A 27932-nucleotide genomic window follows, 5' to 3' on the forward strand; every position below is an offset into this window, starting at 1 on the left:
AAGGAAGACAGAAAGAGAGCCACGAAAGATGGGCATTCCATTTACTCATGATGTTCCCAACAACCAGGGTTGGGTCAGGTAGAAGCCAAGAAGTCTGAACTCTGTCTAAATCACACAAATGAAGGGCAGAGCTGCCGTTGGCGACCTCCCAAAAGAAACTGGTCAGAAACTGGGTTGGAAGTAGAGCAACAGGGCTTCAGTTTCTGTATGGGGTGCAGTCACTGCAAGTAGTGGGTTAACCTGTTGCACCACAAGTCCACTCCACATAATTAGTACTGATTGAGTGATGACTGTGTATCAGTCTGATTTAATCCATACAAAATGGCAGTTATATAAATACCATGGCTTTTCTTCCCTTTCCACTTCCTTGTGTTCATTTGCGGATATGGCTAATTTGACTGAGGAACCGTGACTATTTTATCACTGAGAAAGATAAATTGAAAAAGAGAAAATTCAGGAAAATTCAGGGAATTGTACATGGAATTTCCTTCTCAGAACTCTCTGGACGTTGAACAACCACAGGATCAACTTATTATTTTTTGTGTTTTTAATGAACGGAAATTAAGATCTAAATCCAGGCCAAATTATGCAAGGGAATGTTCCCCTGGATTACGGCTCTGCACACCAGGAAGACCATGGGAAGTCTACAGAAGCCAAGGACACTGCCAAGGAGGACAGACAAGTCAAGTGATGCTCCAAAAAATACAAGGTCCTATTAAGGGAGAACTCCAACACACCACAGTTCAGTAATTTCCAAAGGAAAAAAACTTTAAAGACTTGTTTAAAGCATTTTAATGATCTGAATTAGTGGGTAGGGAAAGAGATGATTACATGATTACAGTTCATTGAAAGAACTATTCACAGCTTTTTGATAAGGCTTACTTAGATGTTTCTACCCATTTTTTTACTACAATTTTAGAATGGGCTTTCAATTTCAAGTAGACCCTGTTGAGTCATTAAAATGTATCTGTATCTTTCAGCATGATCAATGGTACTAGAACGTTCTTTATGAGGTTGTTAAAATTGTTTTAAACACCATTAAACCTTTAGAGCTGGATAGCTGGCTTTCTTTCCAGAGAAATGACCTTTCCTTTACCAGATAAAGAAACACCAAATCTTTAGGAATAGCTAAATGGATTGAAAACTCTAAAACCAAGATGCATATATTTGCAGTGCTAAAGTTCTGATTTTACTGGAAAAAGCAACAACAACAGAAATGAAATACAAAATTAAGTACACATATGAATTTCATAACTCGGAGAAGAAATTCAGAATACAAATGCAAACAAATATAGAGCCTTTTAAAAGTTCATGTAGGCAAGGAGGTGGTTGGCAAAGTTGTTCACCTTGGCCTGCAGCCAGCCTGCGTTACAGCCTCCCCTGTACAACTCAAACCCTCCCAAATGCCCCCTCTCCAGGAAAAAGAAATCAGTTTTCATGAAGCTGTGCTGGCCAAAATTAGCCAATGATAGCACAACACAGCCAACCTGATGGCTTGCTTTGTCCCCACAATGGCCTTTAGTTCACTGTAATGTTACTATAACAAAATTACCATGGCTGATATTCCTATATATATACATATATATATATATCATACACCTGACACCATGACACTTTGAAACTATCCAGAAAAGGGCAAAGAAATAAATGGTACTCAAAGCCAGTTCCAACTTCCTCCCATTATAAATATTCAATTAAACTCTGTCCCAAACATTGATTCTTTTAGACTCCAATAATGCTTAGACTCAAAACTCACTGAGTGCTCATTCTATGGTTTTTGCTAACTCTCTTCAGTGTGTACTTTCAATTTCCATGCAAACAAATCTTGTTTCTTTGCTGATATTTACCTATATCTCATCCTAGAATTCTTTCTTGCATCAGAGACAATCACATAAATCCAGCTACCCGATGACAAAGACACAGATTCTAATACACATGGATCCTGATTCTACCTACCACACTTGACACCACAGGCGAATGTGGTTACATTCCTCTAGTGTTTCACCAGCATCATCTCAGATAAGGAATATCAGGCTAGTTGAACTAGACTTCTGGCCAAGTGTGGAACTGCCAAGGCCTCTGTCCCGAAGGGTCTGTACTTATGAAACGCAGTTGCTGAGACTGAAAGGAGATGAACTAAATACAATCAAGCACTTTGATTCAGCACATAGGCATCCTATGTGCCTCTTGAACACTGTGACACACACCTGCTACGGGGGTGTTTTTCCAAAGAGAAGCATCTTCCTGGCTTGAACGGCCATACTTTCAAAGCAGGTGGTTTTCTAGTTTCCCTCTCCAAATTTTAAGTTGCTATTGAACAGAATGTAATAACGCTTAATTCTCATTTCAGTTATTGTACATCAATATGTATTGAATTTCTCTTTGCAATGTACTCATTCTCTTTCTCATCTTTTTTTCCATTTTATTCTCAGCCCTATTTCTATGCCATTGACAGGTTAATCCACACAATACCGCCAAAATTATCCAAAGCTAAAATGGACTCATACCTCTTGGACTCATTTAAAGTTAACCAAGTTCTTTTACAAAGTTTCCTCATTGAAATAGATGTGTGGGGGATACAATATCTCATATTAAGAGTCAACAACTCTTGCAATTTGAATTGTGGGGACTCAGGAATGTGCACATGTGAATTCATCTGAGCATAAATCAATGAGGGAGACTAAATATACTAAAAACGAACTGTGACATATCATATCTGGATATTCATAAGTGACAGCTGCATTTACACACAGGGACAGTCAGCCTCCTCTCCTATCACTCTTTCCAGTGTGAACTCCTCATCTTCTCTTGAACTGAGCAGATTCCCAGCTGCCCACGTGCAGAGACACCTGCAATGTGCCTCCAAAAGATGTACAGCTTCTAGCATCTGCTTTTATGCAGGGCTCATGTGCAATGGAGTAGCAAGCTCTCAGACAAAAATATGCACTTTGCTAAGATCTAGTGAGGTTGAGAGAGAATCACAGTCAGATTCCTAGAGTAAACACTTGGGTGATAACAACCCCGATAAGGATGCTGGGGCCTCTTCTGGAGAAGACTGCAATTTATTCAGAAAAGGGGACACTCTCCTTGGGTATCTGGATTTTATCCCAATGTCTAAAAAAATGAAATTGCAACATTTGCATCTTTAATCAATTTCCTGTGTTTTTTCTGACAGCAAAGAGATATTTAGCTATGACAATCAGAGATCTATAATGATGACAAAACATAAATATAAGCCTTTCTTCCAAGAAGTAAAAAATTCAAGGATAACTAATAGGGAGGAGACGCCAGGACCTTTGTCACAAGAGTCGATGTATGGATGAGAAAAATGTTCGAACTGCTCCAGGGATAAGATACAGGCCTGTCAACACTGTTGTTCAGTGCTCAGAACTGGCAATAATGGGTTGTTAATAACGAATCCACCGTTTGAAAACTATTTGTGGTGCCAAGAACACTTCATTTGACTTTTAAGATGAAATATTAAAATTCAATTTCCCTTCACACTTTAGGCCATTATGAAAGTTCAATGCATTCTATAACTGACATGTAATATTAATTATGATAATTCATAAATGGTAACTAAAGGTTATTATAAAGACTTAAATATGTTTCCTCTATATTTGTGATAAGGTCATATCCATGCTATTACGTATTTTGAAATTTTCTCTTCAAATAGTACATAACTACTGGATCATTTCAAAGAAGAACACTGTTGCAAATTTAAGCGGCTGACTTGTTCAAAAATGTCGCACTATGTAGTAATTTTTTCCAAAATAGTGAGAAAAATTCTGGCTTTGTTTCATGCTTTAAAATTCAGAGGGCTTATCAATGCAATGCCTTGACAAATAAAACCAGTCCCTTTGGCTGGTTCTGCAATGGCTTAGGATTATTCTCCCCACCCACCCACTTTATCCCCTAAAAAAAGAACTATCCAGAAAAGACCCAGTATTGTGTCAAAATGAATGATGACAGGAAACTCAATTGTGAAAAGTGCAGTTTCCCTGATTTAATAGTCCCAGAAACACACATTCCAGATTAGCAGCTTTTTCAGATACCAACCTCCATCCTTTTAATTCCTCCGACTCCCCGACCACCATAATAGGAGGCATCGACCGTAGGCCATTTCTTGGTAGGCAGAGGGTCTTGTTCCTCCTGCAGAAGTAAAAGTTTTATGATTTCATCATCTTACTAAAATAACAGCAAAACTGGGCCTTATTTGAATATTTTCTGAAAACTGTCATTGTTGAGGAAGAAATGATGCATGGGACTTGAGAATGCATTTGTGCTCAAAGCTACGAATGTTAACTGGAGTTATACAAGGCAGAAGGAGTCCTTCCTTTTCCTTCCAATTTGTGGGTGACTAGGAGTTGCGCTTGACACACACACAAAACAACAGTGTTTATTCCAAATCTGGTCATCACCATACAACAAAGACAAAACAGTAAAGTTAGGTTGGCATCTCAAGAATGATCCCAGCATCAGTGTGTGTTTGAACTCCGTGAAACACCAACTAAGCAGGAAAGGCAGTGCCGAAGCTCGGAACGCACAGAGTACCGGATAGCCCTTACGTGCAGGCTGCTAACAATTTTGTTTAACACAGTCATACGTAAAAGCAATCTTTTTGAGGAAAGTAGAAATAATCTGAAACTGACAGCTCGGCATAAGCACACTTGCTAACATAACTACAAAAATTATGTGAAATCTCTATGCAGTGTTGACCCCAGGGCCATTTTATATTTACCAAGGTATGAAGGTCCCACTCACCTAGCATATGAAAGAAATCACACAAAGATGAAAAATAACTCATTTTATAAATTAAGGACCCAATACATGGTTATGCTTATGTAACAAACAGAACTGGTTGAATTTGGAGATGCTACATATCTACATTAGGGAGCGGGGCATGCATTTTCCTCTATTAGACATTCATTTACCTCTTTTGGTGCAGGTGGTGGTGGTGGAGGAGGGTCCTTGATAACCTGTTCAAATAAATAAATAACAGGATTATGAAATGTGCAGACTTTCATGAGAGAAGACAGTAAGAATGTATGAAAACACTAAAACATATGAAATACTGTGCTGGCTCCCAAAATGGTTGAGATAATCAGGTACATCTCCCCATCTCTATGCCAAGAGGAAAAAACTGAAAACATAATTGCTTCAATTTACTTAATGTGAATGTGAAACTTTTCAGCTATGTGATTTCAAACATTTAAATAATGATAACTGAAAATGAAGTTGTTTCTACTGTATCAAAGAATTATTACCAATGTTTAATGTACTACTACTACAATGGATATGTTATTTAAAAAACAGCTTAACTATTAAAAGTTCAAACAAAAAATTCTAAGTGAAATAATATGATTTGGATATTTTCATCAAAATAATTTGAGGTGGAGTAAGTGGACAAGGTTAGAGATGAAATAAAATTAAATATTGGTCGAGAGTCACGGGAGATGGATGATCATTGAGGGGATACATGATATCATTCTTTCTGTGTTTAAAACATTCCAAAGTGAAAGACTTTAAATTCCAATAGTATTGCTAGCATTTAAATAATGAACCAATAATTTCCTATAGGTTTAACATTTCCATTTTCCACATTTTAGCTTAGATCTAAACTTCAAGAAATAAAAGCACACAGTAGTTACAACAGATACACCCGAGGCATGCAACAAAGAGAACAAGGGCAGAGTGGGTGAGGAGGAACGCTTGACTGGCTGCAATAAAGAGAAATTCACAAAGCAATTCATTCCCCTGGCAAGGGACCCACAGCACTTGAAAATTTCCCTCAGATGAGGCCAAAGCTTCCTTCTCTGTACTGCCCACTTTTTATTCCTAATCCTAGAGATTGGAAACACACACACACACACACACACACACACACACACACACACACACAGACACACACCCACACACACACACAATTCATCTTCCAGAAGAGAATAAATACTAGTTTTGATGCTATGATAATTATCATAGATTATCAAGTCTACCCATTGGAAGCTAAATACATCAACAATTACGGGATGGTTCTAAGTTATTATGTCATCTTGGTCAGTTTAATGGTTTATACAATTCATTTGGTCATTATTTCAAAATCTGGTTTCCAGAACTGAAAACATTTTAAGTAAGTATGCTTGATTCATTTTAAAGAAATGAGTGGTGCTCAAACAAAACAGATGTACTTCCTTCACTATTTACCTCCAATTCTAAACATTTTAAGTGGTAAAATATGAGTAAAATTACTTTGAAGTATATAATTACCAGAGACCCTTTCTTGCATCAATGGCCACATGTGTCACTTAGTTCAGCCAGCTTGTTTCTCTATCTTTACCGTGTGCCTAATACTAACCTGGGTAGACAGATCAATGATCCTCTAATAGATGCTCAGTACAACATTTCCCTGATCAAATGAACAGTCCCAATACCCATAATTCAAATCAATGAGTTATGAAATTTTATTCAAACAGCCTCCACCATCAGTTTCGTAAATTCCCACACAGTACTCTCTGGAGTTCTGTCACCAAGAAAAAGACTCAAACTTCTTCTGTTCTGCTGAGTATAATAAATCTGAACTTATTTAATTGCACTGTGAGGATTTCAAATTTACTCCACCTACTAACTATACACGTCGCACTCATATGTAAACTTCAGGGGACATAAACGTTTTCCTAACTTCTTTTCCAATTCTCTGCCATAACTCTTCCTCTTCTATCTCATTATTGTTATCCTGTATAACATCCAGCTTAGTAATGCTATGGAAAAAGTGAAGTTTCAATTTTAAATCCTCACATGACCACTATGAAACTCACAAGAGGATCCCAAGAGGCATCTCTGTATTCTTCCTCAATACAGGAGCCCCCTTTGCAGTAAAGCTACACGAACTGGCTCCCCCACTCTCATGGTTTAAAAGCCTCACTGTGGTGTAACACACAGTTCCTCTGAAGTTCAACAATGACATCCTATTGATAAGCAGGCCTCCATACCCACATTTACGCGTACTGCATACATCTCTGCTTCTCCCAAATATAACCACCGTTTTTAGCTTCCATCCGCCTTCCATCTACCATTTTTCTATTACCTCATCCACAAGGTGAAAGACCTCTAAAATAACACGTATTTGTTCCTGGATGAAGCATTCAAGAGTCATCATTACCTTGGATTTACAAGTTGATTGTGGGATTTTTTTAGTCACCCCTGAGAAGTATAGTTTCCCAAAGGATAATAATCATTTGTCCCTATAAATGCCATCAGGGCCTAATAAAGAACTCCACAAACATAAATACTAAAAACACAATCAAAGTGAAGACAAGGAAACAAGTAGGTCCACAAAGGATCACAGATCTTCAAGTCAATAACTGAAACTTGGGGGAACATAGTAATACAAATGACAGAGATAAATTTCCAAGAAACTAAAATATTTCTAGTTCTAAGGAAAACCAAGCATCAAATTTCTCTCTCGATCAATAAAGAACTAATGAACTCAATGGTAGATGGTAAGTCATAAGATCATCCAAGTTTCTTCATTTTGAAAATAAATTGAATTAATTTAGGTCATTTCCAACATGAAAAGTTTAATAAAATGATAAAAATACTTTCTACAATATTTTTCACCAAATCTTTGCTTCTATGCTTTTCCACAATTATGACCATATGCCTGGTTGCCCTTGTTATTAACTGTATTCCAGAAAAAGAACATTAGAATGTTCCTATATGTGCAAGTAATCTTATAGATGACTACATGCATGACTTCTAAGTATGACTTCTAAGTTTAAAGTGATTTTGAAGACCCAGCAAGTATATTTTCTGCATTGTTAGCAATGAAAACTGGGCCTTCACTTAGTTTTACCTAAATCAAACTTTGATCTAGTAAATTAAAGATGCAACCACATCACAACACACTTGTCCATTGCTTCAAAGGGAAGGCTCGTTGAGGTTATATTAACTACAGCCATCCTTCCTTGAGTTTCCATACACCATTTATTTTACATTACTCTTAACTCCATAATAACCCTGTACAATTAACCTCGTTTTAAACATAAGTAAATGGAAGTTCTAGCTTTAGTAACTTGTCCAAATACAAAGAGAAATCAAAGTCTATATTTAAATCCATCACTCGGGTCATATACCTCCAAACTCTGTGTTTAACTTGTGCTACATAACATTCACTGGGTATAAAATTAGGACTGCAAGGTGAATGTGTGCAGAAGAAAAGGCCCGAGTTCTGTGGAGGAACTATTACTAGGATGGAGGAACACCTAGATGCCTAATACTTAGCTTATTATACAGCTTATGATAACTGTACAAAATAGTTCATTCTTATTTTGCAGAGATACAGAATGTAACCCATATGCTCTATATCCGCTAACTAGAAAAGTTGAGGCAGGAAATAAAATGGCTTACCTATTAAAATTTTAAATATTGACCATAATAATAATATAAGGAAACTTAGTGGCGGGGGAGGAAATTGGGAAAGGGATAAGGGAAATCCCAGGACCTATGGAACTGTATCATAAAATGATAACAAAAAGTTCATGCGAAAAAAAATAAATTAAAACAAATCTTTTAAAAGGGGAAAAATAGACTCTCTACACTGTACAAGATGGCTTCATAAGCAACAAAGGGGGAACAAAACTATTTGAAAGACAAGTCGTAAATGATAAATATCTGATAACCCATTCAGAACAAAAGGAAAATTTGCTGTTAGTCCAAACACATTAAAAATACCAGTCATGAGGCTCCTACTCTAGGATTAAATAGTGCAAGAACACATTTCGGAGGAGGATGTATTCATCTGCACCATATTTTATGAGAATTTGCAGATTTTAAAAGGCATAATATTGCCTAGTTGCCAGGATTTTTTCCACTTAGCATCCTTCAGTTCTGTATTGAGGATTCTGGAAAACACTTTCACCACTTTATGAACCATATGCAGAGTTTGATTCTTCTCCAATTTTTTTTCATTTGTTATTATCATCATGAGGGAAGATTACATCTCATCTACTTAGATGCTAGAATGAAGATTTCAGCTTGGAGGAAAGCCGATTTCTTTAGAAAAAAAAAAGTTAGCTGCTTCAGGCAACAGTCCTTTTGATCTGCTCATTAACACTTTTCAAATGTTCGAGTGATGTGGGCATTCTTTGCACTAGAAAATGTCAGCACTGCAGCCTGCAGCCAGCTTGATGCGATCATATGTTCCGATATTCAGAAAAGACTGAAAAGAACTGTCAACATTGAACTGCCTTGGATTAAGAAAAAAAAAATACTGTACAACGACTGTAAATCAAGTAGTATTTCATAACTGACTCCTGCTGGTGACAAAATAAATACCCACTTCGTCAACAATGCCATCTCAGTGCCTAAGGGACCACAGACAATAGAGCAAGCACTCGGAGTGTTTACGACAATTTGCTAAGGACACGCAAAGATCTTCCTTTCACTCTCCAGCTTCTTCTCGATAAGATCAGAAAGCAAGCACAGTGTCTTTCTTCTCAAGTGCACAAAGCTCCCTTACATTCAAACTGCAGAAGTCCCTTCCTGAATCCCGCAAACTTAGTTGCTCTCATTATCTGACCCAAAGCAGGGTCAGATTAATCTTACCTGACTCCTTTCCTCTCTGAAAAAATGCATCAGTGTTCAAAGAGTCTTAATTCTTACAAACAGATAAATGGCCAGAAATCCAGACAAAAATATAACTTTAAATGCCGAATGGTGACTCACAGAAACGGTGTGAGAGTGTATTCTGCCAGGATTTAAGTAAAGGTATTTCTGTCAAAGCAAATAAACTAAGACCAGGAAAAACTTGATATCCTGTTTCATAAATGATGCTCTGTTGGAAAACATCACCATGGAAGCAGTAAGACCTAGCCTCACATTCTTTCAAGAAGGCAACCAAACATAAATCATTTTAATTAAGGGTGCAAGAAAGGCATATTAAAATTTAAATTACTTCTGTTTTATTGTGTATTCAAAAAAAAAATCAGGCAGCCCTCGAAGTAACTCAATAAAGGAATGTGGAGTCCTCCTCAACAATAAAAAGCATGTGCAACTTAAAAGAATCACTACTATTGAAAAAGAACAACACAGCTGTTGTTGGCTAAGAAAACTATGCTATAGCGCTCCACTCAGAAAATATCAGCATCATGAAAGCTCAAATGATAAGCAAGCTAGGGTTTAGAAAGACAAATTTTATAAATTGTTTTCTAAACTAAGATTTATCAGCTCTTTATATAATGTCCCAAATGCACTAAAGAAAAATGAATTTGCAAAATAAATCTTTAAAAAAAAAGAAAAATGAATTTGCAACTTCTCTTGAGAACATAGAGGTCTGGCTAAAGACACTCAGCACAGTGAACATTTATCATTTCAAACATATCCACATATTGATTTGTAATTGCACAACATACTGACAGCACTTCAGAACCCCTTTGCCACCTCATTAGCCTTCCATTTACAATTCTACTGGGTGTCTGATTATCCCAAATGATTCAACTATAGGACTGGCATTTTGCTATTCTAATGAGCAAAACAAGCTTGCCATAAACTCAACACATCCTCTGAAACGAAAATGAAGAAAACACTCAAATTTGCTAACATCTCATTCAAATTTTGCTTTAATTCCACCTGTTTTAATTAAAATTCTGTTTTAATCTCCTTTTTAAGTCTAAAGATGAAGGAACGGATACTGCCATTAAGTGCCTGTTAAGGAAAACCTGTGGTGGAGAATAAGCGTGAGGGCACCCAGTGAGCAGGGCAACGTCTTAGATAGATGCCAAAAAAGATCTTCACCCAAATTCCTGTCCTTGTGGAGCAGCAAACCCAGCACCAGTGTCAAAAACTCAACTTTGCACGAGGGTTCCTTTATGATAAGGATTACCAGATAAAGGCCTCAAAATTAGTATTGACTTAGATTTCTGTTTTTATACAGAAGAAACTTTCTTCAGCACCAAAAAGCTATCCTTGCTATCACCCTTGAAAATATTGACAGAAATTAACCGTAAAGTTTGTACTGATAAAAACCATCTTTTAAAGCCACCTGGAGTGATCCAATACTTACAGCAGGACTTCAACCCTTCATCACTTCATTCTGTGCCCTTCTTTGACAATCTGGTGAACCCCTGAGTTCACATGAGAACGTTACATTAAAATATACACAATTTTAGGAATATCTATTATGTTGAAGCATAGTTACCGGATCTCCAAGATAGAGATCTTGTGTGTGCTGTGACTGGATGATTAACTCATTGGTTCCAATGCCTCTGCCTTACAGCGCAGTGGCTTCCTGCTGATAGCAGATAACTGTAATGGCTCAAGTTGTTGTGTTCCTGCTGCTCATTGGGAACATCTAGATTGAGTTTCTGGCTCTCCACTTCACCTGAACCATTTCAGGCATTTAGAGAGCAAACCTCTCTCTCTCATTAATAATAAATCTGGGAGAAAAATGTGTGCTTGCTTGTAATTCATTAACTAATGTAATCTAGAACAAGGCCTAGCAAATATCATTAATGTTTAAGGAATCATTCACATAAGATATGTTTTAAAATATCTCAGCTACAAATGAGATACAGGGTAAATACGATAACTATTACAAATGCTAAAACTCTCTTGGAAAGTGGCCCATATTAACAACAGAGAAATGGCAGATTCAGTTTCAAGTAAAAAACACACATGTATTTTTGTCATAGAAACACACATTCTTCAGATTAAAGGCCCCATTGAGAATATGCAGCATAACTAAACAAGAGTTAAACTGCTTCCACCTCTCTTTTATAACAGTCAAGAAATTCCTTCCCAGTTGTATCTCAGTTCTAACAAAATCATGCTACCAGGGCCATATTTCCTATTCTATACACATGATAAATGAAAAACATTAAGTGAAGCGAATGAAAATCAAAAAGAACCAAGATTGTGCCACAAATACTCACACACAACACTTTTCCATAGTTCACAAATTCTAGCGTAACTGTCAAGAAAATACTATCGATCTAATTTCCACACAAAGAGATACAAAGCTTCTTATTCAAAAGTTGTGATAATTCAAGAAGCTGTATTCAACATTCAGTGTATTTCCTGTGAAACACACTAAAGTTACATAAAACATACTCAGTACCCAACCAGTGAAATGAGTAATCAGTAAGAGGGCAGAGCTTTTCAATACTAAGCTTTTAATAATAACTTTACTAAAATTTTACCCAAAAAAGTACTATTTTCTCACCTGACAAGGTAACTTTCAGAATTCTAACTAGGGGTTGATGACATGGCTTGGTATGTTAATCCTCTGCCTGTGATGTCAGCATCCCATATCAGCCTAGTCTACGTAGGTTCATGTCCCAGCTGCTCTTCTCTGATCCAGCTCCCTGTCTATGACCTGGGGAAGCAGCAGGTCCCAGTTTATGACCTGGGCCCCTGTACTCATGTGGGGAACCTAGACAAACCTCCTAGCTCAGATCATCTCAGCTCCAGCCACTGCGGCCATTTAGAAAATGAACCAGTGGATGGAAAGAGCTCTCTGAATCTGAATCAATCTCTCTCTCTCTCTCCTGTCACAAATAAAAACAAAACCTCTAACAAATTTGACTACAAATTAAAATATTCCAGAGATGCTTCTGCTACATGTTCATGTCCTAACCCAGACTGTTCCAGTTAACCAGGGATGTTTCCATCTCAGACACATGATTCGGTTAAATGTTCAAGTTCTTGCTGTCTCTGCAGCTTTTACTGCCTGGTGGCATCCCCCGGCTTGTGAGTGCATCACTCAGATCTCTACCTCAAGGCCCACGGCCTTCCCATCATCTGGTTCAAATCTCCTTTCACGTTCTCTCATATAACGTAAAACTGCATTCACAGCCCAGCTAGATCGTCCTAGAGAATTCCCTCATTCTAGATCCATAACTTGGTCACCTGAGCCAGGCCTTTGACTGCCTCAGGCAACATTCACATGTTCCAGACCTGGATATCTGTGGATATTTATTCATCTTACCAGAAGGGTTCTCTCCAACTGCAGTGACCTCTGCAGATGTCTCTACACCCCCACCCTCCCGAGCAGGATCAGCACTGGTAGAACCCCAAGCGCCACGGTTCTAAGAGCCTTCCCATCATGTGGAGTAGAAAACAAAAGGAGGAAAATGGACTGACACTCAGTGGTTTAAAACAAAGTAACATGGTCATTCAAACACTGATTAGACATATGTGGCATTTTAACAACAACAGTTTCATCCTTTAATAAAGTATGATCCAATGTTTCAAGTCTTAATATTTCATAAAACATGAAATGATCAGAGACTATGTGACAAACACTGAAGACTCTGTTCAGGACTTCCTTCAAGGCTCTTGGTCTTGGTAAGAGGTCCTGGGCATATGATGCCTATGGAGGTGGACAACAGATACCATAATAATAGGCCTCAGAACTTAACTTTCATGCCACCTTTTTCACATTTCAACTAAAAGACTAGATTTAAAATTTTGCCACTAGTAGCTAAATCACATTCAAACAAAAGGAAATTTCAACAACTGAAGTGAAAATAAATGTATTTCATTTAATTTACTACTGCAAAGAATGACTTAACTGGCCACATTCTAAGTTCAGCCTTGCACACATATATTCTCTAACAGGATCAAAACGAATTAAGTACCACACAATTGTTCCACAGCATGCTCTATGAAACACATTACAGGGTGGATGGTCCCACCTTCCCTTTCTGCTCCCACAGCCTCTGATTTTTGTTTTGTTGCTTTGTTTCCAGCTTTAAGATTCCATCATCTACACGTGGTTAGAGATTCCTAGCTCCAGCAGCTGTCACTGATCATTCTTTTTCATTGTGGGAGCAAGTCAGTTGGAAAGAAGATGAATTAAATCCCACCAGGACCAGACGTCCACACTACTGTAAGGCCAGCAAAGCTTCTCACAAGTAGTTATACTAACTGGATCCTCCCAGCAGGCTGCATCACCACCAGGAGGAGTTCAGAGCTCCTAAAGGATGGAGGAGGCCCTCCCCATTGGGGTTCTTGATGAAAACCTAAACCATCCAGTATACTGGATATCAGACTGACACTTTCCAATGCATGCCAAAACAACTCATAACTTCACATACATTTCAAATGATATGTCCATTGTCAACAGTCAATGTTTTATTCATTACTCACAACTCAGACTGGGGTCACTGACCCAGTCAGGTTTCTGGGAAACGCTCCCTTGAGTTTCTGGCAAATCCTTGCACATGTTCTTACTGTTCCTGACACGGGCTGCTATCAAGGTACTCGTGACCCTCCAGTCACAATTACTTGCCCACATTTCTGTGTCTACATATTAAAATATGAATTTCCATACACTATCAAATTATAAGAATTTTCATATCCCCACTTTCTAACACTGGCACCTGCTAGATGACAAGGAAAGACCCGCCAAGGTTAGAACACAGGATTTTCTATCTGCTCCTTGCTTTCAAATCTACCTTAGAAAATATTTTCTATGATTTAGTTAAACATAGGAAAAACATAAGTTCATACTCATGAACAGCTGTTTTTAAATCTATGTATCTCTAAGAGCAAAATAAAGGTGACTGTCTCTGTTACATAGTTCTAAGACTGGAGAAGTTTTCATGATGTTTCTGAGAACAGGAAGTCTATGGAACATTCTGAAACTACATGACAAGGAGTCCTCTATTCCTTCCCTACAGATAACTTCATGATTTGCACATCGCAGGGTCCCAGGGGTGAAAGGATCTACTCTCACTAACAGATGATCTTTCTCCTTTCTGATGCCAAAAACAATCACTGAAACCTGCATTTGAAAACATTTGATCAGCATCCCAAAGCCTCCTGTTTCAGCTTAAAAAAAAAAAAAAAGCATAAACTTTGGCTTTATGAAAACTTCTGGCCAACAGTGAATGAAATTATGAAGTAATGAGGGAAGCAAATCCATGACTGTAAAAGTTAAATTAAAAAACCAAGAAGCACAAATCACGTTAGGGCACCTTTTGCTTTTAATTTGAGACTCAAAAATGCTAGCCGTCCTAAAACAGCCATATCGAGGATAATCAAGCTTACAACAGGAAACCGCCTAGGCATAAATTGCTATGGCAGGAAACTGATTAGTTCAGCAAAGAGGCAGGATGTTTCTTGTCCATGCTGTTGTCTGTATTAATTCTAGACCTCCTCCAGGAGCCAAGTGCTCTGAGATAAAAGATGAACAAGCTGCCTCATGAAAGTACAATTAATAATAAATACAAAGATGATCTACAAAGCACTGCCTGAAACTGCAAAGGAGCTGCAATCAGTAAGCAGAGGTAAGAGCAGGGGAAACCCAGTAAGATGCAAATCCTCACTGTACAGTTCTAGGTAGTGTGTCTATAATCAAAGGAAGGCTCTCAGAAGAAGTCACAAGCATGCTGTGAAACAGGACTTCCTCTGGATAACACCTGCTCTGAAACAATCTCCACTGAGACTGTCTGAACTGTATTCCTTGACCTCCTATCCTACTGTCCTATGGTGTGCAGAATAATGCCCCTCCAAAGCTGTCCATCACTAATTACTCCAGTGCTGTGAGTGAGTCACCTGATGTGGCAGGAGGGAAGATGATCCAAGTGGCTCCAACCTCATCATCCACTTCCTTATACTTAAAGGAAATACCCTCCAAATGTAAGGGAAGCAGATGTGACTACAGAGGTCAGCAGGATGCAGTGCTGCTGGCTTTCAACACAAAGAAAGGAGACCAGAAGTTAGGAAGTGTGGTGGCATCTAGATGCTAAAGATTGCAAGGCGATGGAGTCTGCCGTAGAGCATGTCTCGTGGACACCTGCTAGCACAGGTCAGCCTGGGTTGAAGCCATGATCACACAACTGACAAACTTCTGTTGATTTGAGCCACCAAGTATGCGACAATTAGTTACAGTAGCAATAGACAGTACAAAGTCATATTTTTCACACGCTTTTTGAAAACACAAGAAATTACACAAATGGAAATCACCTGCTGTTCCTCCAAAAGGCACTGTTTAACATACTAACATTTGCACATGACTAACTTCTAAAATGTTTCTCAAACACAAAGAAGGTCCTGAAATAATAGAACATTCAAAGGGAAGAAAAGATTCAATAAACACTTTTTCAAAAGTGAATACCAAAAAAATTTTTTTGATTGGTTTGGCTTTTTGTTATGCTTAAGTGGAAACAATTGTTATTCCAAACGCCTCCTGACCTTTCTCACCACTTCTCCCCACAAGCTTGATTTTGAAGCACTTTGTAGACGAAATTTTTCCAATAAACATTTACTGCTATGCATGTTTTGAGAATTTATGATGATGATGAAAACGCTTAAAATCCAATTTGCTAATTGAACCCGTTGTGTTGTCGAACAACACAGCATGACTCACTTGTGTTTGGGGTCTTAATTTTTTATCTTACTATTTAAGAACAGTAGAGTTGCCAGTCCTTCTTACTCACCACTTTGCAGCAGAGGGGCCAAAACCACCACATCAAGCCAATTCCCACAAGCAGCAACAGCACCAAAATAGCAATGATGGCCGCAATCCCATTAGACTGAAGTCGGCAGAAAACAAAAAGATAAAGCAGTCAGCAAAGCTCAGGGTCAAACCCCATGGGCATTATTTAAAAACAACAACAAAAATCTCTGGTTAACATGTGATACTTGATACCTTCACCACAGTGCTGTATTTCAACACACATATGCATACATTGTGAACTTAACCAAGCAGGCAATCCCATCCCCACCTCCACAGCCTTCCTCCAGGAACTGATCAGTTCTTCGCCAGCTCTTCACGGCATCACTGTGAACTTGTGTTGCTACAACGCCTCAACCTGCTACCTCTACCTAACCGAGCTGTGTTAGCCTTCAGCCAGTCTCACTTCACCTCTCTCCTACCCATCCTTCCTAGTATCTAGTCACGTTCATATTTTTAAAGAAAATTCCAGAGAATAATGTAGAAAATAAGAATATCAATCCATATTTCTCCTGTAGTCATTTAGATTGCTTAAATTCCAAAACTCGGGCCCTGCGCAGTAGCCTATCAGCTAAAGTCCTCGACTTGCATGCCCCAGGATCCTATATGGACACTGCTTCTAATCTCAGCGGCCCCATTTTCCCATCCAGCTCCCTGCTTGTGGCCTGGGCAAACAGTCAAGGATGGCCCAAAGCCTCGGGAACCTGCACCCATGTGGGAGAACCAGAAGAGGCTCTGGGCTCCTGGCTTAGGATCGGCTCAGCTCTGGCCATTGCGGCCACTTGGGGAGTGAATCAGCAAATAGATATTCCTGTCAGTCTCTCCTGACTTTCCAACAAAAATAAATAAGATCTTTTTTTAAAATTCCAAAAAAATTCCCCTTATGTTCTGTTTAACTTATATTACGTTAAGACACATGCAACAATAAACATAAAATCTTCCAAAAACTGGTCTCAGATACATCTTAAAGGAAAAAATCATGATTTGAAATTAGATAAATGGGCCCTACTATGTTTAAGACGTATTTATTCATTCAAAAGTCAGTGTTTCTTGGAGAAGAAGCAAGAGAGAAAAGGAAAGACTATCTCTTGTTTGTTTACTTCCCAAATGGCCAGAACAGCCAGGACCGGGCCAGGCCGAAGCCAGGATCGAGAGCTTCATTCAGGCTGTCCATGCAGGTGCAGGGACCCAAACACTTGGCTCAATCTTGTGCTGCTTCCCCAGGCACGGTAGCAGGGTGCTGGACTGGAAGCACAGTAGCCAGGACTCAAACCTGAGACCCTATGGGATTCCAGCTTTACTGACGGCTTCACCTGCAACAGCACAACACCAGCCCTGTTTTGCTTTGTTTTGTTTTTCTTGCAACTGAGCAAGAATAATGTCAGTTTCAAGTATGACTACCCCAAAAGCAGAATTTAGGCAGAATTCCCTCAGACTCATCAATGTTGTAACATTATATATATATTTAAATTGTAAAACAAGATATACAAAATCAGCATGCAGACAACCCAAGAATCACCACCGTTGATGGCAAAGGCTATGTACAACCCGTGCAGAGTGCACTCTGACACAGCCATAAAACCTACCAGATAACCTCTCCTGCAGCTCAAGCATTACCTACAAAAGAATCACCCCGCCCTGACTGCCCGGCTTCTCCAGCCCCGAATCACCAGTTCTGGGGTCTGCCCTAAACCCCTTCAGCTAGAAACCTCCCAGTCTTTCAACCTGCAGGGTTCAGAGCAAGCTGGGTCTTCTGCGAGCTTTCCTTAAGCCAGTGGCTATGCTAGGTAGCTGGGGAGACAATAGCCTAATGCGGGCAAGGTCAGCCAAAGAAAATGGGGAATTTGGGGGCCCGGTGTGATAGCCTAGTGACCAAATCCTCGCCTTGCATCCACCAGTTTCCCATATGAGTACCGGTTCTAATCCCGGCGGCCCCACTTCCCATTCAGCTCCCTGCCTGTGGCCTGGGAAAGCAGTCGAGGACGGCCCAAGGCTTTGGGACCTGTACCTACATGGGAGACCCAGAGGAGATTCCCAGCTCCTGGCTTCAGACTGGCTTAAGTGAATCAGCTTACAGAAGATCTCTATTTCCTCCTCTCTGTATATCTGCATTTCCAATAAAATGGAATAAATCTTTTCTAAAAATGAGAATTTATAAAGGAAATGGGAAATTCTTTTGAAGGAAATAAAAATTCCTGTGCTGCAGAACAAGGAAAAATGTGAAAGCAACCCTGACGAGCACAGTGGTCAGTAAGCTCGTGAGGAGGCTGGCCCTCTCCTGGAGGCAACGGCAGGGCATCTTCCCCTCCTCCTTCAGTAACACTGCGCTCACAAATCCAGGAAAGGGACTTCAGAGATCCCATTCCCAGGAAGCCTTCTACACACCAAGATCCCAGAAGGCGTCAACACTGTAAACAGCTAAATAGTACCCCATAGCCATTTTAAGGTGTATAGCAGCCAGTTCTGGGTATAAACTAAAACTGAAATGTCAATGAAGTAATCACAGGGTGTGGTTAAGAACTCGCAATTTTTTAACATATCGGTTACTCAATACCATGTCAATTAACTCCATAATGTTGTAAATTGTTGTCGATGTTGTGTTGGGGCTTTGAATTGATCGGGATGATATTCTGCCAGCTCTACCTTCAGACCAGAGATGGTCTCCACAAGAAACTGTTGAACTTATCTGGACAATAAGACGCTGGACTCTGCTTGGTATATGTTTGCAAAGAAAGAATTTTGACTGGATTTGAACTGTAATACTGCAACAAGGTGGAGGAATCCACCGTGGGTGGAGGGCAAAGGGAGGGGTTGGAGGAATCCCAGAACCTATGAAACTGTGTCACATAATGCAACATAAATAATTAAAAAAAAAAAAAAAGTTCCCAGAAGGCGACTAGGAGGAGGTTACAACCTGAACACAGAGTGGCTGCTTGAGCCTTAAGTGAGATATCTACTGGTCTGTCATATGCCCTCCCTTGAGTACTAGTCTAAGGTGAACTGGGCACTCAGGGCTTTCCTGAAGTACCAGGCTGGTCTACCAGCTGCATTTCTCTCCATTAAACCTCACTACCTTGCTTATTATGACTTTGTCTGACACAGGAATTACTTTTTGCACAAAGGCAAGGATCTCTGGTAACAGCCAGAAACTGCCCCTCTCCTGATTCTACTTTAAAGCTTTCTATATTTTAATCTTTAGCATCATAATGTGATTAATCCATGATGAGCTTCTAGTTAGCTATCTTTTTTTACCATAATTCACAAAGTGCTCCAGGATGTGGAAATTAGACTCAGTCTATATGCCACTGCATAAGCCTGGCATTTAAAAACTATTTGCTGAGAGAATGAGCTACAAAAAAAGAAGACTTACAAAAGTCAGTGATATAAAAAAGATCTTTTCTGAAATCTTAGTGTAAAGACAATTTGCAAGGAAACAAGGTGTCTGTCTCAAACCCTGACTCTATGGGCTCCCAGTATGAATCACATACTTCGCTGTTTCTGTTTGTTTTTAAGGGAAAAGTATTCAGAGAATTGAGAGAGAGAGAGAGAGAGAACAGATAGAGAAAAAAAAATTTCACATCACATTCTAAATTCCCAGGCAAACAAGTAAGTGCTCTGTTCTTTAAGCGAAAAAATGAGAGCATGTATCAGACTACCTAAGGAAATACTGTGCATCTGATACACAGAATTCTAGATAATCATAAGAAAATCTTGCTACTGTCCCTGGGCTTAAGCTCTAAAATCTAGACAAATGATAATATAGTATTTAAAAAAAAAAATTAATATTAAAAAAAAAAGTGGGATCCTACAGGAGAAATGCTGTCAACTGTTTACGTTCTTGATCTCACCTTCAAATCCAAAGGCACATGTACGACTTCCTCAATCTGTGACTACCCATATATAAAATGAAAACATATTCCCCCCTAGACCTTCCACACATGAGGATCTCATGGAAGTGGTTCACCATCTGGCCTTCCTAAGTGACTTTCAAAAGAATTCTGGAGGAGCAAGCACTGGCATCCCACACGGGCACTGATTTGAAAGTGCTGCTCCAGTTCCAACCCAGCTCCCTATACCCGGGGAAGAAACGGAGGTGCAGTCAGTTGGACAAATTTGAATCCGCAGAGGAAGACCTTTCTCTCTTTTTCTTTCTAATTACCTTTCAAATAAATTGTCAAAAATACACCTTTAAAAAACAATTCTTAGGATCCCATATGAGCTCCGGTTCTTATCCAGGTTGCTCCATACTTCCCACCCAGCGCCCTGCTTCTGGCCTGGGAAATCAGCAGAGATGGCTCAAGTCCATGAGCTATCCTGGGAAACCCAGAGAAGCTCCTGGCTTCAGATCAGATCGGGTCCCACTGTTGCAGCCATATAAGGGAATGTACCAATGAATGGAAGAGCTTTCCTTCTTTTTTTCTTTATTTCTATAAATCTGCCTTTCCAATAAATAAAATAAATCTTAACAAAAGTTTGATTTAAGGCAAAAAAAAAGAGTTCTACAAACTTTTAGTCCTCCCTTTTCTTAGAATTCACATCCTGTGTTCAGAAATGAGGATATGCAACCACAAGCATGAGTCTGTCACAATCTACTAATTTCTGGGTTTTCATGTATATGTGTCATGAACAGGAAATGCAGAAAATCTTGCTGGCAGAACATGAAGTGGAGGGACTGCCCCTTCCAGCTACTAGAAATTTTAATTTTTCCCTAAAAGAAACATCTCTGTTAGTAGCACTGACAAACACACGACATCTCCAGATGCAAGCCCACACTTCCTACCACAATATTGCTTCAACTGATTTAGAAATCACTAAAATATTTTAAAATAAGTACTTTCTAAAGACCTACAAATCTCGACTTTATAAACTATCGCTTCTCAGCCTTTTGGCCAAGATCAAGTGTGGTATGATTTATAAACTAATCATGACAGAAGAAGGAGTTCTAGGACCTTAACTCATCTGTAAGAGACACAGCCCTGAGTGCAAGGATCCCAGACACCCACCCAGTTCACTAGATAAAAGTCAAGCTTTTCCTTTCCTTTGTTTTCATTGCCAGGGACATTATCTGAGCAGGGAAGACTTCACCCAAGGGAAGGAAATCATTCCATTGTTCATATAACTTCATAAACAAATTAACAAAGGGTAAAGCATGTAAATTTCAAAGATGTGAGGCGAATAATCACGCTACAAACTGCAGACTCAGAGGTGAAGAAAAGTTGGAACAAGATGTGATTATTTGTGGCTCTGCACAATGGGCTGCAACTAGAGCCGTCCCATGTTTACTTGGTGGAGCCTGTTTTAATTAGAACTCGGTTCAAAAATGAAAAAAAAAAAACCCTAATCAATATTCAACACTGGAATGTCACTTTTCTTAAACTAAGTGGAGCAGTAACTACACATGACTGAAAGCTAAAAAATAGCTTTTCATTCACCTAAAATATATTTGATGAGCCTCTAACCTGGCTAAAAGTGAAATAGGGACTAAAGTTAGAATTTTGGACAAGTACAGATGAAGCCTACAGCTGAGCTAGCAAGACAAACCTCAGACAAATAATTATAAATGTGAGGAATTTGTTAAGAAAAATGCAATAGAAACACATAGAGGTAAGGACTAACCTAGTTTAGGACTCTAAGTGGACTTCAAGCAAGGATGAAAAGGAGAAAAGCTGCAGGGGTAGTAAAATTAATATTTCTTATATAAACAGATGACAAATGATGGAACATGGGGTTTGGGGGTACTGGAAGACATCTGGAAATGGTGGAGAAAAACGCAAATTTCGGGAAGCTGTGGTTTGTAACAAGAATTGGCCATTTGTTAGATGAATGGTCATTTGTTAAATGACCTTTCAACTGACCATTTGTTGCATCAATTTTTCCTAAAGCCAGTTCTGAACAGCAGCATACTCACATGTCTATGAAGACTTGGGGTGAAAGTTAAACAAGGAGGCCAATCCAAGACTCAAAGCCCAGATGGGGGACCAGTCTACAAAGCCAAAGTTCTCTTCATGGCTTAGTTGGGACTCTTTGAGCAACATAATATAGAACACAAATGTCCCAACCATTCAGGGCGCATCAAGTTTCAGGTGTCATTTTCATCTGATTTTTTTTCTCTCATTAAAAGCAAGTTATACCACTTTTTAAAAAGCTTCATTCTGCTAAATATAATGACATTCCAGTTTAAACAAAATCATAATAACAAATTAGGGTCACTACTGTATTTGCAAAATAACCATCCAAAAGAGACAAATCATTCAAAAATTTCCGAAGTGCGTAAATAATGTGTTGTAATCTATCTAGAAAATAAACACAGCAATGACACAGAAAAGGGGAAATACAGTTCCACAATTTTGTCCCTGTGAATTTAGTTAGGAAAAAAGTAAAGAACAAAGGCAAATTCCATTTACCAAAATGCTTTAGATTATTAGATATCATAGAACAAATATGACCTAAGGGACAAATCAGGTCCATCTCTATAGTCAGGCCCCTAAGAGTTGAGAATGATTCGGGAGATCTGGTATTGTGATACAGCAAACTAAGCCTCCTTCTGCAATGCCAGCATCCCATATGGTGCCAGTTAGAGTCCTTGCTAATGCACTGGGAAAGCAGTAGAGGATGGGCCAGTAGTTGGGCCCCTGCACCCATGTGGAAAACCTAGAACGTGCTCTAGGTTACTCTCCTCAAGCCTTTGCTGGGGGAGCATCATTCTTTCCCCTAATTTGATACTACAACTTGTCCCATCATCCTCACCTTGTCTCTGACACAACCTGTGTTAACTTATCCCAAAACCACTTTGCTTTTAAACTGCCACAAGACACAGAACCAGCTCTGCAAGAACTAGGAAGACCCAGAAGGCCTTCCTGAAAGCTCCAAGCTTTGAAATCCCAGCTGAGTCACCAGATCCGGCAGCACTGTGCGAGGCAGTAGTGCGTGACCTTAGCGGAGGAGCCCAGAGCTGCTCCCTGTTCTGGAGAAAGAGATAATAAAGACAGCTGGAGGCGCAGAGTCAGAGGAAAGAGATAGAACGCAATTTCAGTAAGCTAAACACCAAGAAACTACACACCACAAAGTGCTGTAACCTCAAACAACCGTATCCTCAGAGAAGAGAAAACCTACCAAAAATTGCAACATCCACAAAACCAAAAAATTGCAACACACGTTACAGGATGCCGATGAAATCCACAAACAAGTTCCACCTTCTTTATTGTGGTGTGAAACAGCACAAAGACTGCATAGCTTGTTTTTTGGACATATCACTTTCAAAAATTAACTTTATGCCATTTTTTTACTTACACATTCTGTGGCTGTGATTGTTAATGAGCTGGAGATGACAGATTTTCCTCCATTAAAACTCACGGAAACATCAAGAGTTCTGAAAGAAAATGAAGAAACAGTAATTAGCACACTAGAGAACTGTTGGTGATTTTTATTTCCCAGTGCAATCCAAAACCAGATAGAAAATATATAGAGGAAAGGTTCAGCCTTTGATCAACTACCCCTGTTCTTGAATTCCCACTCCTGTTCCTTGAGCACTAGCTAAAGGTAACTTCCTAACTGTTCCTTTTACACTCATGAACCTTTAACAGGGATCTTAAAAAATTCCTCCATTCAAAGAAACCATGATATTGTTTTTAGGTTACAAAAACCACAAAGGGGGAAATCTTTGGATCTGTTTACCTCGTTTTCCCACATGTAAATATTATTGACAAGATAATTGTTAAAGAAGAAAAATATTGGAAGCAATAGCCATCCAAGAATGAAAGTAACACACGAAAAGTAAAAATGAAAGCGAGAAAATGAATAAAAGTAAAAGAGATGTGTAGGCAGGCATCTGTTCAGAAATATCATTGTTAAAAACAGATGCCATTTGGAAGACATACTACAGAGCAAATTACAATCATTAAAATCTTAGGAATTCAGAGTCTAGTAATTCATTCTTTAGAATCAGGTCTGAAGAGGTATGACTTTGTTTTCAAATGCTATAACAAGGTAACAGGGACAGGCACTGGGGCTCACTGGGTAAAGCCCGAGGAGCCCACCTCGCTGCTCCACTTCTGAACCAGCTCCCTGCTAATGTGCCTGGAAGAAGAGAGGGAAATGGCCTGAGACCTTGGACCCCTACCACTCCTATGGGAAACCGATGCGTAGCTCATGGCTTCTAGCTAGCACTTGGCACAGCCCTGGCCTGTGCAGTCATTTGGGAGAGTAAGCCAAAAGACAGAAGATTCTTTCTGTAACTCTGCCTTGTAACTAAATGAATTGTCTTTAAAAATATTTTTTAAAAATAAAAGGCTGGGCCCGGCGCGGTGGCCTAGCAGCTGAAGTCCTCGCTTTCAACACACCAGGATCCCATGAGGGCACTGGTTCTAATCCTGGCAGCACTGCTTCCCATCCAGCTCCCTGCTTGTGGCCTGGAAAAGTGGTTGAGTATGGCCCAAAGCCTTGGGACCCTGCACCCATGTGGGAGACCTGGAAGAGCCCCTGGCTCCTCTCTTCAGATGCACCGGCCGTTGCAGTCACTTGGGGAGTGAATCATCGAACAAAAGATCTTCCTCTCTGACTCTCCTCCTCTCTGTATATCTGACTTTGCAGTAAAAAAATAAATAAATAAAAAATAAAAGGCTATAACGTGAATCAAAGGAAAAAGTGACGAGTGTGTTAACGTATGGAGGGAAATAGCTCTTCTCTAAAAGTGCTAAGTTTAGTGCATACAATAATCAGTATGCTAACAAACCAAAGCTGCCCATTCATTAAAAACAGAAAGAGTAGTAGACATCATTTGTTAATATGGTTATATTCAATTCCATGCTTTTTAAAGCATCCAGCTCCAATTATCATAAAATATTCTGAATTCCAAGCCAGAAACTTCATGCTAAATTAGTAGAATTTTAAAAATTAGATTTAGAATTTTTTTTTTGATGGCTTCAATATCATCAGTTGTGAACAACATAGAGGGAAGCCACTTGAAGTCACTGGCACCATTTTCAGTAATGAGGACACAGAGGAGAAATTAGAAGTAATATTTAGTCCTTGAGATGTACCAGACCCAGTCTTTGGCTGTTTATCATCATTTCCTCACTCAGTGTTCAGAATGGCCCCTGAAATAGTGGCTTACAAGTTTACACATGTGGTGCAGGAGGTATACAAACAGTAACAGTCTTGCCTAAAGAAGTAAAACTGATTATAACTAATTTGGAACTCTCCATCACACTACAGAGGCTTGATGAAATGATGAAAGGCCTTACCGTATTTCTTTTCTCAATGTGATATTTCATTTGGATTCATATAGGGACTATTGGGAAGCTCAGGTTCGTCTCTTTTTCAAAACTCAAAAATATTCTTATTACAAATCTTTCTTGAAAAATACCACTTCAAGATATGTTTTTAAACAAAAGCTTAAGTCCAGTAAATAATCAGATTGTAGGGTTTAAATCAAACGAACTGAAAATCAGCACTAACCCAACACAAAATGCCCAGCAACTGGCTTAAGAAAGCACACCGGAACCTGAGTGCTTACTCTGCAGAACTGAGTGCCTTGTCTTGCTTTGTTTTAATGACTAAGCACAACTGAATCCAAAAATAATCTCTCTTAGTTCCTAATCTTCCTGCTGTATATGCCTGTTCCAGGAGTCATTTGACATGCCTGAACTATTTTGATTTTGGAACAACATTGTTTTGATTCATGATATATGCTTACCACATGACCTAAGAGATCAGGAGAGAGTGACTGGCATTGCCTATCATCATCTGGCACTTCGGAATTACTAGAAACAAAAGGATTTTTCATGTACGAAATGTTCACAACTCCTAATGCTTATTAACATGGAATAAGAATATAAGATACAAATTTAAGACCAAGTTCATACCTTCCTATAATACAAATGCCATGTTAGCGAGATCTTACAGCCAGCCAAAAAAAATCTGTGGCTGTCATCAAACAACTTAAGTCTCCACAAATCTGGAAGTCCACTTGATGCTTGTTTGACAGATGGACTGAACTGAAACAAAACACTCACTTCCCTCAAAGTTGCAGCTTCGTGATCAAGACATCACTACCAATGGCACTTACTGATTTCTTGCTAGGAGACAAACACACTAATTCATCTTCTCACTTGAGTCTCACCACAGCCCACTGAGTAGGCATTAGTATTGTGTCCAATAATTTCCAGAGAAGAAAACTGAATCTTAAAACAGGTAGTTTACTGATGCTAGTGCTGTAACATAACGTGTAAAGCTGCCACCTGCAGTGCCAGCATCGCCCAAGGGCACCAGTTCGAATCCTGGCTGCTCCAGCAGAAACTGGCCCAACTGCTTGGACCCCCAACACTCACGTAGGAAATTCAAAGAAAGCTTCATGGCTGCTGGCTTGTGGCCATTTGGGGAGTGAAACAACAAATAAAAAAACTCTCTGACTCTCTCTCTCTCTCTCTCTCTCTCTCTCTCTCCCTCCCCCCCTCCACACCCCCCCATGTGTGTGTGTAACTCACTTTCAAATACATAAATTTTCATTTAAAAAGGTAAAAATGTTGCCTAAATATTGGATCCCTCTGACTCTGTTACCCTTAACATACCTTTTATGGTCATATATGCAATTTTTTCTCACTGACATGAGCTTAGTATCACTCCTCCTGCTTTTGACCATATTCACATATTGCCTGGTTCCCAGGAAATACAGCAAAAGGAACACATTTGAGCATAGCAACATCAGTCTAATTTGGGATCTCCAAGCCTACAATGCCAATGAGGAATTCAAATATCTTAGTAGATATTAGCATAGAAAAGTTTTGGACAGGGGATTTAGAGCTAAGGACAAATGTGGGGCTCATGAACAAGAAAATGAAATCTTTAGAGAAGCTGAGGTTATGAGTCAGGAATCCAACCATGACGAAAACTGATAACTACGGAATCCTATGAAGATGAAGAAATGGTACCTGAGGGGAAAACAGAGTCAGGGAAAACATGGAGTCATGGGAGACACCAGCAGACCTTTTTCTGAGACAAAAATGAAGGTCAAATGCTGATGTTTTCAAGGAGGCCAAGAAGATTCGACTGACAACTGACAATACTTTCAACTTCCTTTTCCACAAATTAGTTCCACACCGTTTAACATATCCCATTCTTGATTCCAACCTTGGACTAGTTTTTCAACATAGACAAATAAAAGAAATCTTTAAGTACAAAAAGGTTCTGAAAGTGCATTTTTACATCAACCAGCATGCAATGAACATTGACTAAGCTAAGTACAAGAGTACTAAATGCGTGCCAGAAGAGAAATTATTAAATCATATTGTGGTGGGTAATTGAGTAGTAAAATTCAATCGGCACTAACAGTCACAACACTTTTATTTAATGCCTGAAGATGCAGGAGAGCAGCCATATGTCAGAGCTCCTCTGATCTGAGAAATTTCATACTCCTTGAAACATGGTTGACATTTCAATCCACAGCAACCTATTTGCAAAATATTCATTTGCTTCTAAG

At 39.2% G+C, this 27932-nt stretch overlaps 1 protein-coding gene across 1 annotated transcript in view; it reads right to left on the reverse strand.

The window, feature by feature from the left end:
- The window catches only part of ANTXR2 (ANTXR cell adhesion molecule 2), a 131470-nt gene that overhangs the window by 57588 nt on the left and 45950 nt on the right, over positions 1 to 27932 (reverse strand). Inside the window, exons 11-14 of the mRNA XM_040966519.1 lie at positions 23747 to 23825; positions 16440 to 16535; positions 4935 to 4979; positions 4060 to 4152 (exon numbers count right to left, since the gene is read on the reverse strand). Of these exons, the coding sequence (XP_040822453.1) occupies positions 4060 to 4152; positions 4935 to 4979; positions 16440 to 16535; positions 23747 to 23825 (313 nt within the window). The remainder of the gene's footprint in view (positions 1 to 4059; positions 4153 to 4934; positions 4980 to 16439; positions 16536 to 23746; positions 23826 to 27932) is intronic.

Source organism: Ochotona curzoniae, unplaced genomic scaffold, assembly GCF_017591425.1.
Source record: "Ochotona curzoniae isolate NIBS_2020 unplaced genomic scaffold, NIBS_Ocur_1.0 scaffold_4506, whole genome shotgun sequence".
NCBI lineage: Eukaryota > Metazoa > Chordata > Mammalia > Lagomorpha > Ochotonidae > Ochotona > Ochotona curzoniae.